Source organism: Tamandua tetradactyla, chromosome 13 (assembly GCF_023851605.1).
Source record: "Tamandua tetradactyla isolate mTamTet1 chromosome 13, mTamTet1.pri, whole genome shotgun sequence".
NCBI lineage: Eukaryota > Metazoa > Chordata > Mammalia > Pilosa > Myrmecophagidae > Tamandua > Tamandua tetradactyla.
The window spans coordinates 19,436,418-19,450,508 of NC_135339.1; the positions used below are offsets into that span (position 1 = coordinate 19,436,418).

General features: G+C 46.2%; 1 protein-coding gene across 9 annotated transcripts in view; it reads left to right on the forward strand.

Annotated features, from left to right (window-relative positions):
- KCNMA1 (potassium calcium-activated channel subfamily M alpha 1) overlaps positions 1-14,091 on the forward strand; it is a 767,272-nt gene that overhangs the window by 521,412 nt on the left and 231,769 nt on the right. For all 9 annotated transcript variants that reach the window (XM_077124801.1, XM_077124802.1, XM_077124800.1 and 6 more), the window contains 2 exons: positions 4,255-4,330; positions 12,289-12,364. In XM_077124801.1, the coding sequence (XP_076980916.1) occupies positions 4,255-4,330; positions 12,289-12,364 (152 nt within the window). The remainder of the gene's footprint in view (positions 1-4,254; positions 4,331-12,288; positions 12,365-14,091) is intronic.

A 14,091-nucleotide genomic window follows, 5' to 3' on the forward strand; every position in this document is an offset into this window, starting at 1 on the left:
TCCTGTAGACAGCATATAGAAGGATCCTGTTTTTTTAATCCATTCTGCCAGTCTATGTCTTTTGATTGGGGAATTCAGTCCATTAACATTTAGTGTTATTACTGTTTGGATGATATTTTCCTCTACCATTTTGCCTTTTGTATTATATATATCCTATCTGATTTTCCTTCTTTCTACCCTCTTCTCCATACCTCTCTCTTCTGTCTTTTTGTATCTGACTCTAGTGCTCCCTTTAGTATTTCTTGCAGAGCTGGTCTCTTGGTCACAAATTCTCTCAGTGACTTTTTGTCTGAAAATGTTTTAATTTCTCCCTCATTTTTGAAGGACAATTTTGCTGGATATAGAAGTCTTGGTTGGCAGTTTTTCTCTTTTAGTAATTTAAATATATCATCCCACTGTCTTCTAGCTTCCATGGTTTTTGCTGAGAAATCTACACATAGTCTTATTGGGTTTCCCTTGTATGTGATGGATTGTTTTTCTCTTGCTGCTTTCAAGATCCTCTCTTTCTCTTTGACCTCTGACATTCTAACTTTTTGTAGAACGCCTATTTGGGTCTAATCTCTTTGGGGTGCGCTGCACTTCTTGGATCTGTAATTTTAGGTCTTTCATAAGAGTTGGGAAATTTTCAGTGATAATTTCTTCCATTAGTTTTTCTCCTCCTTTTCCCTTCTCTTCTCCTTCTGGGACACCCACAACACATATATTTGTGCGCTTCATATTATCATTCAATTCCCTGAGCCCCTGCTCAAAGTTTTCCATTCTTTTCCCTATAATTTCTGTTCCTTTGGATTTCAGATGTTCCATCCTCCAGTTCACTAATTCTATCCTCTGTCTCTTTAAATCTACCATTGTAGGTTTCCATTGTTTTTTTCATCTCTTCTACTGTGTCTTTCAATCCCATAAGTTCTGTGATTTGTTTTTTCAGACTTTCCATTTCTTCTTTTTGTTGATCCCATACCTTCTTCATGTCCTCCCTCTATTTATTGATTTGGTTTTTGAAGATGTTTTCCAGTTCTGTTCGTATATTCAGAATTAGTTGTCTCAGCTCCTGTATCTCATTTGAACTATTGGTTTGTTCCTTTGACTGGGCCATATCTTCAATTTTCCTGGTGTGATTTGTTATTTTTTGCTGGCGTCTGGGCATTTAATCAGATTTCCCTGAGTGTGGGTCCCAGCAGGTTGAAAGACTTTCCTGTGAAGTCTCTGGGTTCTTTTTTTCTTATCCTGCCCAGTAGGTGGTGCTTGTCTGTCTGCGGGTCCCACCAGCAAAAGATGTTGTGGCTCCTTTAACTTTGGAAGACTCTTGCTGCTGGGTGTGTGGTGGAGACAGAGGAAAGGTTGTAGGTTGGTTTTAATGGCTTCAAATTGTGAAGTCCTGGGATCTGAGTTCCTTGAGAGAGGGAATCCACCTGAGTTGTGTTTCACCCCTCCCGCAGGGAAGGTTCAGGTGGTAGAGAGCCCTGAAAGCAGTCTGTTTCTGTGTTCGGGGCAGTTGTAACCTATGTAATCCCAGCGCTGAGCCCAGAGGCAACGAAGCCTCTGCAGAAATAGCAGCAGAAGGCACTGTTTCGCCCCTTTCCTCTTTTTCAGTTAGCTCAATTGGCGATTTCCGCCTTGATCAGTTTCGCCTGAGCTGAGGGCCTATTTTTAGTAGTCAGAAGTTGTTCATTAATGCCACTGTTGGTGTTAGGTTGGGCTCAGTCTCTACTACTGTTGGAGACTCTTTCCTTTCCCTCCAGGAAGTCACCTGTCGGGGAGGGGCGCCAGCTGCTGCGGCTTGGGAAACCGCTGTTCGGATGCTCCCAGCTGGCCCGGGAAGCCACTTGTGTGGAAGTGGCTGCGGTTGCCGGCCACCATGGCTTGGGGGACTGCTTTTCCGAGGCTCCCAGCCGGCCCGGGAAGCCGCGTGTGGGGGAGGGGCGCTGGCCGCCGTGGCTTGGGGAACTGCCGATCCACATCTCCCAGCCAGCCCAGGAAGCCGCGTGTGTGGAAGGGGCTCCGGTTGCCGGCCACCGCTGGTTGGGGAGATCGCCGCTCTGAGGCTCCCAGCTGGCCCGGGAAGCCTTGCGTGGGGAGGGGCGCCGGCCACTGTGGCTTGGGGAACCGGATCCAGAGCTCCCAGCCGGCCCGGGAAGGAGGGAGGAAGCTCCGGCTGCCAGCTGCCGCGGCCCGGGAAAGTGCGCGCCTCTCGGGGACCTCACTGCAGCGGAGACTCTTAGCCGGTCCAGCTGTTCCAGAATGGGGTACGCTGTGTGTCTGGTCTCTGTCGTGGCTCCGGGAGCTGTTCTGTACTGTTTCTAGCTCTTTAGTAGTTGTTCTGGAGGAGGAACTAAGACCCGCGTGCCTTACTAAGCCGCCATCTTCTCCCTCTTCATGTGCTTTTGAGCCATCTGTTTTTGCTCTTCAGAAAAATGCCTGTTCATATCTTTAGCCCATTTTATAATTGGATTGTTGTTTTGTTGTTGAGTTGTATGATTTCTTTGTACGCATAGGAACTCAAACCTTTGTCTGATGTGTGATTTCCAAATATTTTCTCCCATTGAGTTGCCTCTTCATCTTTTTGAGAGTCTTTTGAGGTACTATTTTTATTTTTGTACCTAGAAAATACTTTTCTATGATGCTCTGGCCATTACTTATGATCCATGTGATGTTTGTACTTCCCTTTGGAATACATTTCATTCCCTCGTTGAGTATCTGTGAGCTCCACTCCATTTCTATTGTCTTAAGTCTCATCTCTTCTTTTTTCTTACTTTCCCTGCTTTCTGAGATTACTTCTCAATTTTGTATTCTGCATCAAGGTCTGTTTTCAGCTGTGCTAACTCATCCTTTCATCAGTTTGGTGATGACCCTGCTTTTGGCTCTCGAGCCTTTTCATTTCATCACCATCTATTCTCATCACTGCATTGTCTCACTGAATAAAAGTAATACAAACATAATTTAGAATTGTAGGCAAATGTTTTCTGGAAAACAAATCTGGTCATGTAGGCAAATCCTTTTCAGATGAGAAATTTTCCTTCAAAGCCATTATCCTGTTCTCTCTCTTTACTTGTGCAGTGGGGCTTTCCCCCGGTTGGTTTTGTGTTGAATTTCCCTTGTTAAGTTACACTTGAACCTGGAGTGCTCTAACTGGGCCCAGTGTCGAGCTGTTTGGGGGGAAACGTTCTCCTTTGTCTTCTCGCCCGTAAAATTTGTCCTGGGATCTCTAGTCACCATTGCTTTGTAGACTCCCCTTTGCCTTCTCACATAGGGAGATAGAATGGCATTTTACCCACCACTGAGCCCCCTGTGCCTTCGTCCGCTCTGAGCCATGCCTGGCACGTGGGGGCCATTTAATAAAATGCTTTCAGTTAGGAGCCAAAAGGAAATCCGCTTGGGAGTGGGTGTGATATTGAAAGTGTCTCAAAGCTGTGATCATCAGTATTTTGAAACCAATTCTCTTTAGAGGTAGCCAAGTCTGTAAAGCTCATGACTGACTCAGAATGTTTTTGACACACATATTTGACCTAAGCCGAAATACATTTTACCCTTGCCTGTTAAAGCTATAATACTTTATGTTTTCTGTCTCCGCCTCCCTTTCTTTTATGCCACCTAGAAACACTGACCACTCAGAACAGTTTTCTGATTTAAGAAGGGCAAACCTTTATCTTGACGTTTAGTAATAAGTGGAATTGTGTAAGCTTTGAATCCTGTAGTTTTGGGGCGTGAGATCTCACTGATCTGGCTTTTGTTTTTTGTCAGGGATCGGGGAGAAAAATATAGAACCTTGTAGAAAACAGATAACGCCGTGGGCTGTAGTCTTCATTTTATTGGGGCTGAAGATAAAGATTTAAAAAAATCCATCAAACACATGAGGTTATCCGATTTGTTCTTAATCTGTTCTCAGCACAAGGGTTACTCTTATTCCTAGTATTTTTCAGAGATGAAATCCTCCTAAAAGATAGGAACATAGAAACAGTTCTATAAAATCAGAGATCAGCAAATGAGAAACTTCATTCAGCTGGGCTCTCCCTACCAAATCTTCCCCTGAAGTGGCCTCAAACAAGCCATCTTTAGTTAGAAAGTCAGTTTTCTGGCTTAGACTGACCTAGTCAAGAATCAGAATGAAAGAACATATCCCAGGTACACTGATGCTATGTCTTCTGCAAAAACTACATGTGTCCCCTCAACCCCGTCTGCTGCCAATCACATGGCAGCGTGCAAACATTAAAACTTCACATTGCTAATAGTGCATCTCTATTTCATTTCTCTTTCCAGGTTTGAGATTTTTAAGAGCTCTCAGACTGATACAGTTTTCAGAAATTTTGCAGTTTCTGAACATCCTTAAGACAAGGTAAGAAGTTCTTCCTTGTGCTTTTTCCTCATTGCAGCCCCCAGCACCCCAGTGTAAATATAAGGCGTGCTTGCTTTCATCACAGTAAGATTGGAGTTACACTATTGACAGAAAGAGTGATAGGACCAGAGGTGGGGAGAAATCCTGGAGGAGGACTTGAGGTTGCTGTCTTACCTGGGGCTTTGGGAATTGTGCAGCACAGGAGGCAAGACAGCCATGCATATGGAGAGGCAGGCAGAGATAGTTTGGGGGAAGTGTGATCATCATGTGGGGTACTTTGCAGGGTGTGTTGCCCAGAGATCAGCCACAGCTGGCATGGAGAGAGATGCTCAGCAGATGAGGAATAGATTTGCTCATTGATTGGGAAATCCTGTGCTGCCAGGTTCTAAATCGTCCCTTTATTACATCACTAAATAAGAAATCGAACCTGGCCATAAAAGCCATAGAAGCAATGCTCTTTGAGAGGCAATCACAAACCTCATGCCACAAACAGAAAACCATTTCATTTCAAAGTGCATTTAAGATATTCACCATGTAGCCCCTGGGGCTTGCTCTGTGAATTACCTTTTGGGGAAAAAACCTAAAAACCTCCCGCTGAATATACCATGACTACTTCTGTTAACTGTGTTATGATCTGGAAAGCACCACTGGACCAGGAAGAAAAATCCCCCAGAGGATCTCTTTCCTGATAACCTGCTGGTTCGCAGAGCTGGCCTGAAACCAGGGCGGTCTTGATGAATAAACTAATAAAAGAGGTTAGGCGCACTCTAATGGAAAATAAGTGCAGGTCATAAATTTCTCTTATAGGAAATTACACTTAAGCTCACTTCTAATGTTCCCTCTCCTCTCTTGCTGGCCTTAACATGTCTGATAAATGCTTAAAAATAGGACACTTCTCTACTTTATGAGTTACAATTAATATACCTGCATTTTTGAGGGCTTGGGTCAACACCATTTTCCTAATACCTGAGGCTGGGGCTCAGCTTCCAGAGCCTGTCACATCCAGCAGAGGCAACCAAATGTGGGCTATTATTTGTGTTTTTTGTTTTATTTAATTCCAAATTGGTTTCTTCACCGCCACTACTCGTCTATGCATATATAAAGTTAATTGATTCTCATATATATATGTATGTGTGTGTGTGTGTGTATATATATATATATATACCTAAAGCCATAGAAGTCTCGAAGTCTTTTATAGTATATATTATCATCTTTCACATTTCATCATCCTAGGGTCATAGTGTATCGATTCTCTGTTTATAAGTATATGATATCACAGATATACAGTAAATATTGTTTTTTCCTCTAAGTGACAATAGCCCTGATTTCTCCCTTTCGTGTGGGTGTCCTATGCAAGGACTCATATTACCCTTGAAATGTAAAACATCAACAATGCCAGCAATCACCGATCTTTACCTCGTAGCATATTTGCTCTTCTAGGTTCTAGTTTTCAGGGTAGCATTGGTGGGTGCCCAGTGCAATGGTTTTTCTACTAATGGTGCTAAGTGGAACCATGTACAATCCCTGGCACAGGGCTTTTCTCTCCCTGTTTCCTGTTTACTTTGTCAGTTAGATGAATTGTATTCTCTTACACCAGCATTTTCAGAAGGGGTCATTACTCTGAGCAAGGATGTGGACAGTGGACAGGCTTGGATTCTTGCTTGCCCTGGTATTTCATGGATCCTTTTTAGACTTTGGAGAATGATGGGCCTGCTGCATAAAATATCTTTTTTTCATATATATGTGTGTGTGTGTGGGGGGGGGGTGTTTTTGTTGGGAGACCTACTAATTTCCCATTCCTTGGGAAATATTCCTTTCCTTTGCATGCAGGAGCTATCACCGGCATCCCTGGTGAACAGTCCACCTGGTAACCGTCCATTTGTGGGTTTCATTTTCCCACTGCAGAGGGGAGGAAGCTGAAGCAGCCAGCTAGGGAAAGAGGCAGCTCTAGTGACGAGGCATGGGGAGACGTTTTGGGGGTGACCCCGAACAGCATTTCCCCAGTACCTACTTCCCCCTAAAGTCAGCTTCTCTTGTCTGAGGGGGCTTTTCATCTCAACCCCACAACTTGCAGTTCTGGTTGTAAGGTCACAACCAGATGATTAAAGTAATTCAACAAAACTGGAAATGAGCCCCTATTTGGGGCACACTGAGGTAGGTACTAGGAGAGAATCATGTAGAAGAGCTGGGCTGACTGGCAGCATGCTTGGTGCTAAGGTACAGGTGTGCTCGGGGGTTAGGAGGGATGGAGAAAAGTGATTAAGCTGGTCTTGGCAGTGAAGGACCTCCTCAAGGAGAAAGGGGCTGTTCCAGGTAAGCCTGCAAAAGGTGCATAGGTGAGTGAGTTGGGGGAACTTTGGATAGTCCTGTGCTCTTAGAGGTTGGGGGCTCCTTGGGCACAATGAAGGGCAGTGAGGTTGGGGAGGTAAGCGAGGGCCAGGTCACCAGGCACAGATTAAAACTTACCTTGATTGTACGGGCTCCATAGGCTTTCCAAAGCAACTCTCTGAGCACGTTCACTCTCCAGGAGCCCAGCTTATCTCTGCCCCTTCCCTCTTTGCACCTCCAAGCACAGGTCCCGAAGGCTCAGCTGCGGAGATGGAGCTTGAGCTTTGTAGGGTTGTGCGATTCTGTCTTGACTCCTCTTAGTCTACAGCTTTCACTCTGAGGTGGGGGGAGGGTGGGTGGGGCCACGTAATCACCTTTAGGGGGATTTTTGTCTGGCTTCTGCTGGTGACGAATTCCTGCTGGTCTGCTGCGTTAGACAGAGATGGAGGCATTGAAAATGGGATTTGAAATACTGATTTGAAGTCGCTGTTTCATGTCCTGTCCTTTGGCCATGGAGTCCTGGCAAAGGTCCCTGATGGGCTCGAAAGGACAAGGACACTGTGCCCAACCTTTGGTGACTCACCACGTCTATTGATGTGAATGACTCTAAAGGCCACTGAGAACTGTGCAGGGGGGCCTGGAAGGGATCATGGAAACACAAGGATGATTTTTTTCTTTAGAAGGGTTAGGTTTTCATGATAAGGTCACAATCTATCCCCCCTTTAAGGCAAGGGAACAGGGACGGGATGAGTCTAATAATTCTAATCAGCAGAAGCTAAGTGACTGGCCCCGACCCCCGGGCTCTGAATCTCTGCAGTGGCCCCTTTTGCCCTGCGTCGCACACAGCCTAGCCCCCATGCACCCCTCCTTCCAAGGCGCCCTTCTGAACCTCCTGCAGTTTGAATCTCAGAGGATGGAGAAAGTCCTCCGAGAATTCATCTTGTATTGTTTGCCTAGCTTTCACATGGTTTCCTGGTCTTAGAGTTTAATTTGGAAAGCTAATTCCTAATCCCAGGAATCTGTAACGATGCCGAGGTCATAAAAATAATCAGATTACAGCACTGAAGATGGACCGTCTCAGCAACAGTGATTAAATGTCCCCTGTCCAGCAAGAGCTCCCATAAGCACTGTTAATATCACCGTGACAATCGTTTAGAGGTTAATAGCCACCATATTTAGGTCATTTTTCCAAAGCACTGAGAGGCTCAGAGATTCCAGTCAGTTTAATATCTCAGGAGGCTTCCACGTGGTTGCTGTTGGAGCGCTGGTTTGCTCAGGCCCCAAGGACCCGTGAGTGTAAGTGAATGAACTTGGCACTTCATTATCGGCTGAGAAGACGAACAGTGCGCACGTCCCTGGGATCCGGCCATCGGCTACCCGATTCCCTTTCCTCACCTATTTCTCGCTCTCCAGTGTAGAAGCAAATTTAGAGTTGACGCAGGGAGGGTTTCTTGCTCCATTTTGGTTTGCGGTTGAGAAACGCACCGTGAGAACAGGACATGGTTGTGCTCTAGCCACAGAAAAGTTCAGAGTTCATTCATCTCCGATGTTGTTGACCACAGGCTTCTATTTGCTGTACTTCTTCCACTCGGCCAGTCTGTGTTGAGGAGCTTTTCCTTCCAGAGAGAGAGAACACCGCCATTGAGGGACCCTCTGGGCTGGGCCCACTGCTCCAGGGACCAGAAAGGCCTGGGGAGAAGTCTAGGTGGAAGATTTTAAACATTGTTTTGGTCAGTTGATGATCTCCAGTTATGGCTACAGAGATGTCTTAGAGGTGAGGTGGGGATGGCTGCCCCAGGTTGGTACCTGGGAAAATGGCTGAAATTCGAGATTTAACAATGCAGCCCTCATCCTTGAACTTCTGGGGCCCTGGTGCTCATGTCACCATCAGGCACAAAAGAGGGTGGCACACGTGTCTGCCTTCTTTTCTGGGGTGGAGGGTAGGGGAGACAGTCTCAAGCCTGCCTTGTAGACCAGATCACTTGTTAGTGTCTCAGTGTTTAGATATCAGGCTTTTCTGTTTTAGGTAGACGTGTTTTAATTGCAAGCAAAAATGCACATCAGACTAGCCTCAGTAATGACTCGGAGTCCAGAACTTGTAGCTTCAGGCATGGCTGGATCCAGGGATTCCGAGTCTCTCATGAGGATTTTGCCTCTCCGTCCATATTTTCTCACCCGGTTTTCATTGTGAGGGAGTTTTCGTCCTCTTGCATAGATGACACTCAAGGACTCCAGGCCTATGGCATTTACCCTCAAATCTCAAAGAGAGAGACTGTCTTTGGGTTCCTAAAAAAGGCCTCTGATGAGGCCCCACCTGTTGTTCTTCAAAACCAGAAGAGCCTCCATCTGCCAAAGCATCTGAGGTCTCTGTCATGGAGGGAGCGGTGGGGTGCTTGGTTGACACTCCCCAGCGGTCAGAGTCGGTGGACAGAGCTGCTCTGAAGAAGAGACATAGGGCAAACCGAGGAGTGAAAGGAGGAGACCTCTATCCAACTCCTCTGTACTGCCTCCCCACGTTATCTAGGTGAACAGGCCTTAGATTAGAACGGCGCTGGTTTGAATACTAACCCCACCACTCATCAACCACGTATCCTCAGCCAAGTTGCTGGAACGAGCTCAGTCTTGCTGTCCTCATCCGAGTAGCAGAAACAGTAGCACCCGCATCAGAAGCAAAGACTTCAACGCGCTATCTGTGATTTAAGGGCTCCATGAATATCAGCGATTATTATAATCTGGCAACTCTAGAAAGGACCAAGAAAGAAAGGCTTCACGTTTTTGTTGTTTTTCTAGCCTAAGTTTTTGAGCCAGAAGGAAATCTTTTCACACACTTCGAAAGATCAGTCTTACCCACGAATTGAAAGTTTCTGCATACTCTTTCCCTGAGCGCTGTCAGAGGAGAACTCTGAAACAATGAAGACCACAGCTTCCTGTGCTCCATTACATGAAAGAAGAAAGACTAGAGAAAAAGGAAAACTGAAAACGACTGGGCTTCGGCATCATGCCTGTCCCAGGACCTTTGATCCAAACCTCCCCAAGAAGACCCCTCCCGATGGCCGGCTCCCCCATCCTGCCATCCTGCTTTCCGTGTCACATTTGGCTCCAGTGTCATCATCAAGATTTCTTCTCTTTCATCGTTGCCTGTGGCGGTTCAAGAGGTTAAGCAGTATATCTACCTAGTCTCCCTCCTCCTTGACGCCGCACTTGCTGACCATTTTAATATCCAACCACAGACGTGGGGGGAAGGCGCAGCTTTGCTTTAGCGATCAAGGAGAGACATTGGGAGACCCCAGCCTGCAAGTCTTGTGCAACAGAGCAGTGGCTAAGGGCACAGCCTCTAGAACCAAACTGCCTGCGTTCAAATCCCAACTCTGTGGCTTGCTGTGTGAACTTGGATGAATTCCTTGAACTCGGGATGGCCTCATGGGACTCTTACAGGGATTTGATAAGTTAACATATAAAGTGCTTAAAATAGACCCTTAGAATATCAATTTTTGGGTCAGAGAGAGAAAGAGGAAGGTGGGAGAGGGAAGAAGTAACAGAGATCAATCCGTCAAAAATGCGAAGCTGAACAACCCTATGGCCTGTGTTAGGTCACTATTGGGAGACCAAAAGAGGGAGAGAATGGAGTTCCTTAGCAGCCTAAGACGCTGGTACAAGAGGTGTCTGAAGGCAGTGGGATTAATTCTCAGTGAGCAGCTGTAGGGAAGAGTCACAAGGAGGAAAAGTGACTTTGGACTGCAGAGTGTAGAAAGAATCGGGGGGTGGGGGGCGGTGAGGAAGAAGCCTGGGTGAATGTGGATGTTTGAAAAGAAGGAAAGGGCGTCCCGGTTGAGTTAATAGCAGAAGGAAAGATAAAGTAAAGAGGTTTGATCATAATGAAAGTTTCAGGAGTTTTTGTAGAACAATAGTGGGAGAGCTTGGAACTTCATTGAAGATGGGAGGAAAGAGTTGGGTATAGCATTTCAGTCAATGGGAAGCCTTTGGACAGGGACAGACCTGCTGAAAGCAGCACTCAATTTGTTGAACACAGTGGGAATGAATAGGATAAAGCTAAATGGGGAGAGGACAGAGAGAGACCAGTCATTCAGGGCATATTCCTAAAGCCCTGCTGGGCACCATATACTCACTGTTCCTAGGATGCAGTGGTAAGTAAAACAGACAAGGCCCCTGCACTCATGGAACTTAACATTTAGTGAGTTCCCACTGATGCACTTGGGGAGCTCCAGTGGATGCTAAAACGATGAGGTACAAGATTCTTGGAAAACAGAATAAGCACATGGCCTCCACGTCGTATCCCATAGGTAACTTATTACTTACGAAGGGATATGGGTACATTCAATCGAGAACTCCGGTGTTCCCATCTTAACGAGTGACCTGACCAAGGGTCACTGAATTGGGAACATCCTGAGATGATGCCATCCGAAGCAGAGTGTTCTCAACGGAAGTGTTCAACAGACTTCAATCAGGAAATAATTGGACAAATCCAGAAGGTGGGACATTCTGCAACCCAGCTGGCCTGAGTTCAGAGAAAAGTAAATGATAATTCGAAACAAATTTTAAATGGTGGGGGTGGGGGATGTGTCCTATGGATAATAGAGAGGAATATAGCTGTTGGCAAAATATAACCCAAGGGCTGAATCCAGTCTGCCACCTGTTTTTTTTTCTTCATTTTTAATTTTGTTTTGGCATGGGCAGGCACAGGAATCGAACCCGAGGCTCCAAGCATGACAGGCAAGAATTCTGCCACTGAGCCACCATCGTACCACCCCACCACCTGTTTTTACAAATAAAGCTTTATTGGAACGTACGTTGCCTAAGGTTGCTTTCAGGCTGCAATGACAGTCAAGTAGTGATGAACGGGACCACATGTATGCTTTCTGGCTCTTAACAGAAAAGTAATTCCTGACCCTCGATTACAGTGATGTCATAACCAAAAGCAGTGTATGAATCTTGGTTAGCTCTTGGGTCGGGAAAAAATGAAAACATCTATAAATATAATTTCAGGGCAATTTAGAGAAATTTAAATAAGGTCTGCATATTAGAGGATGTTGCTAAATTCCCGTTAATTTTTGGAGGCGTTACAGGAGCATTGTGCTGATGCTGCAAAATATCCTTCTTAGGAGTTTAATGCTGGCAGATTTAGGGGTCATGTCGTAATGTGTACAGCTCTCTCGTGTATGGTTCAGCTCGGCCACCCCACCCGGGGGGAGAAAAAAAAAAGTATAAATGGAGCAAGCAAACATGGCAAAATGTTAATAGCTGGTCAACCCAGGTGAAGGGTCCCAGAGGGTTCATTATACTATTCTTTCGATTTTTCTGTAGATTTGAAGATTTTCAAAACTAAAGTTGAGTTTTTTTTTTTTTTTTTTTTAACTTTTAACAAAATTAAAGGGGGTCAAGTTAGGGACCCTACTTCTGTAGCCCAGATGTGACTTTCTTACAGGCTCTGGCCTGACCCACTTTAAGCCCCACCCCCCTTCCTGCCCCTTCCCTTATAATTGAGAAAAGGTTGGGGAGTTAGAGGGGGGCCCCGCCTCTTCCCTGCAGGAGGCACTGTGGCTCCATAAGGCAGCCCCAAGGGTGCCTTCTCCCTTTGTAACTTGGGGATCTTGCTTGTCTCATTTGCACAGCAATTCCATCAAGCTGGTGAATCTGCTCTCCATATTTATCAGCACGTGGCTCACGGCAGCTGGGTTCATCCATTTGGTGAGTATCCTTAAAGATGCCTCCACTCTGGCTCTCCTGGGGTGAGCCCCTCTGTGAGTCATTTTATTACCTGGAATTTCTCTTGTGGGACAGAAACTTAAGTCTAGGTGTAGAATATAGAAAAAAAGGAAGACCACGCAATAGACCGACAGGTTGGAGTTCCAACCTGTTCACCCCAAACAGGTTCCAAATGGTGAATAATGTTCGCACTGTCAACCCACGTTTCTGAGCTCATCCGTATTGCAGTGGGGCTTTGGAAGCTTTTTCATCCTGCCTGCAATAACCAGACACAGGCACAAGATGGCAGTGCTTCCCCAGCAAACGCCCGAGAGGGGCTGAAGGCAAGGTTGGAGGTTTGACCCACACCTCTCAGCAAACAACAAATTCAGAGCCCTCCATTTCCCTCCACCTCGTCACAAAAAGCCACCTTTGATTCTTTTGCCTGATTACTTGTCAAGTTATTTTGTACCTCAAAAATGTTAATTATTTTAAATTAAATGACTCTCTGAAAGCCTTCTATTATTAAGTCAAACTCTTCTCACCTTCCCAAGGCAGGTTTTCCCCCTGATTTAGAGAACACAGCTATTGTTGAAAGAGCATTTCGTACTACCACCTCTTTTAACTGTGACGCTTTGAAGAAAGGTGACCTTGCCCTGCCAAGCCTGTATTTGTGTATGGGTTGGAAGGAGGCATTTAGTTATGGATTGAGTTCTCCACCGCTTGGATTTATGGGATTATCACCCAAAGGAAGACAGGCCTGGCAAGCGGGCGGGAGGCTCCAGTTCAGCCATCAGATCTGCTGGCGTCCCACCCGACCCTTGATGGGGAGGAGCTGAAATCACTGTGAAATGAATCAGCCCCACTCATGCTGCAGCACCTCAGATGTGGCCTGGACACGGACACGGGGATCTTCAGTGGTCAGCAGCCACACCGCACAGCTGATATGTAACGTGCCTTCTGGTTGACTAGGAAGCCTCCAGGATGATGGCGTCTTGAGGACAAACTCTGATATTTGCAAGAGGCCAAGTCCTGGAGTGTTCTGCCAGGGTACAGCAGGAGGCCAGCCACCCAGGCAGTGCTGGCAGGCCCATGTTTTGGCTGTTGGGTGCCTGTAGGACTGGGATCGGGGGTAGGACTGTGGGCCTCCAGCCCCAGACCCCACCTCTCTCCTGAGAGTCTCTTCTTTCCCCCGGCGAGAGAGGAAGCTTCTCTCCTGACCACCTCACAGCATTGTTGGCAAATCACATATAATGGGGCAATAGAAGAGTGTTTGGTAAGATCTAAACCAGGAGAAGGCAAACGGCTGCCCAGGGCCTGAAGCTGCCAACTCTGGTCTGTGGCCGCTTTCCTGCCACAATGGCAGAGTTTCGTAGTTGTGACAGAAACTGTATGGTCCATAAAGCTGGAAAGATTTACTCTCTGTCATTTTACAAAAAAAGGAGTTGCCAGCCCTTAGTCAAAAGTGTTGCACAAATGCAGATTGTTTTCGTGAGCTTACTTTTTCAGCTCCAAGGGAAATTCTGCAGCGTGAAGGGTCGGACCCATTACTGACACTCCAAGAAGGAGGGAGGCAGGTTTGGGCAGCTAGAGATGCTCCGAGGTCTATTTGGGATGTGAGCTTAAGATCCAAAGGAGCAAGGCCCACCAGGTACCTTCTTGGTGGATAATGAAAGGAGGTGGCCCACTGACAACAAGGTCAGGGACTTCTGTAGGAGAGCACAAGCCAG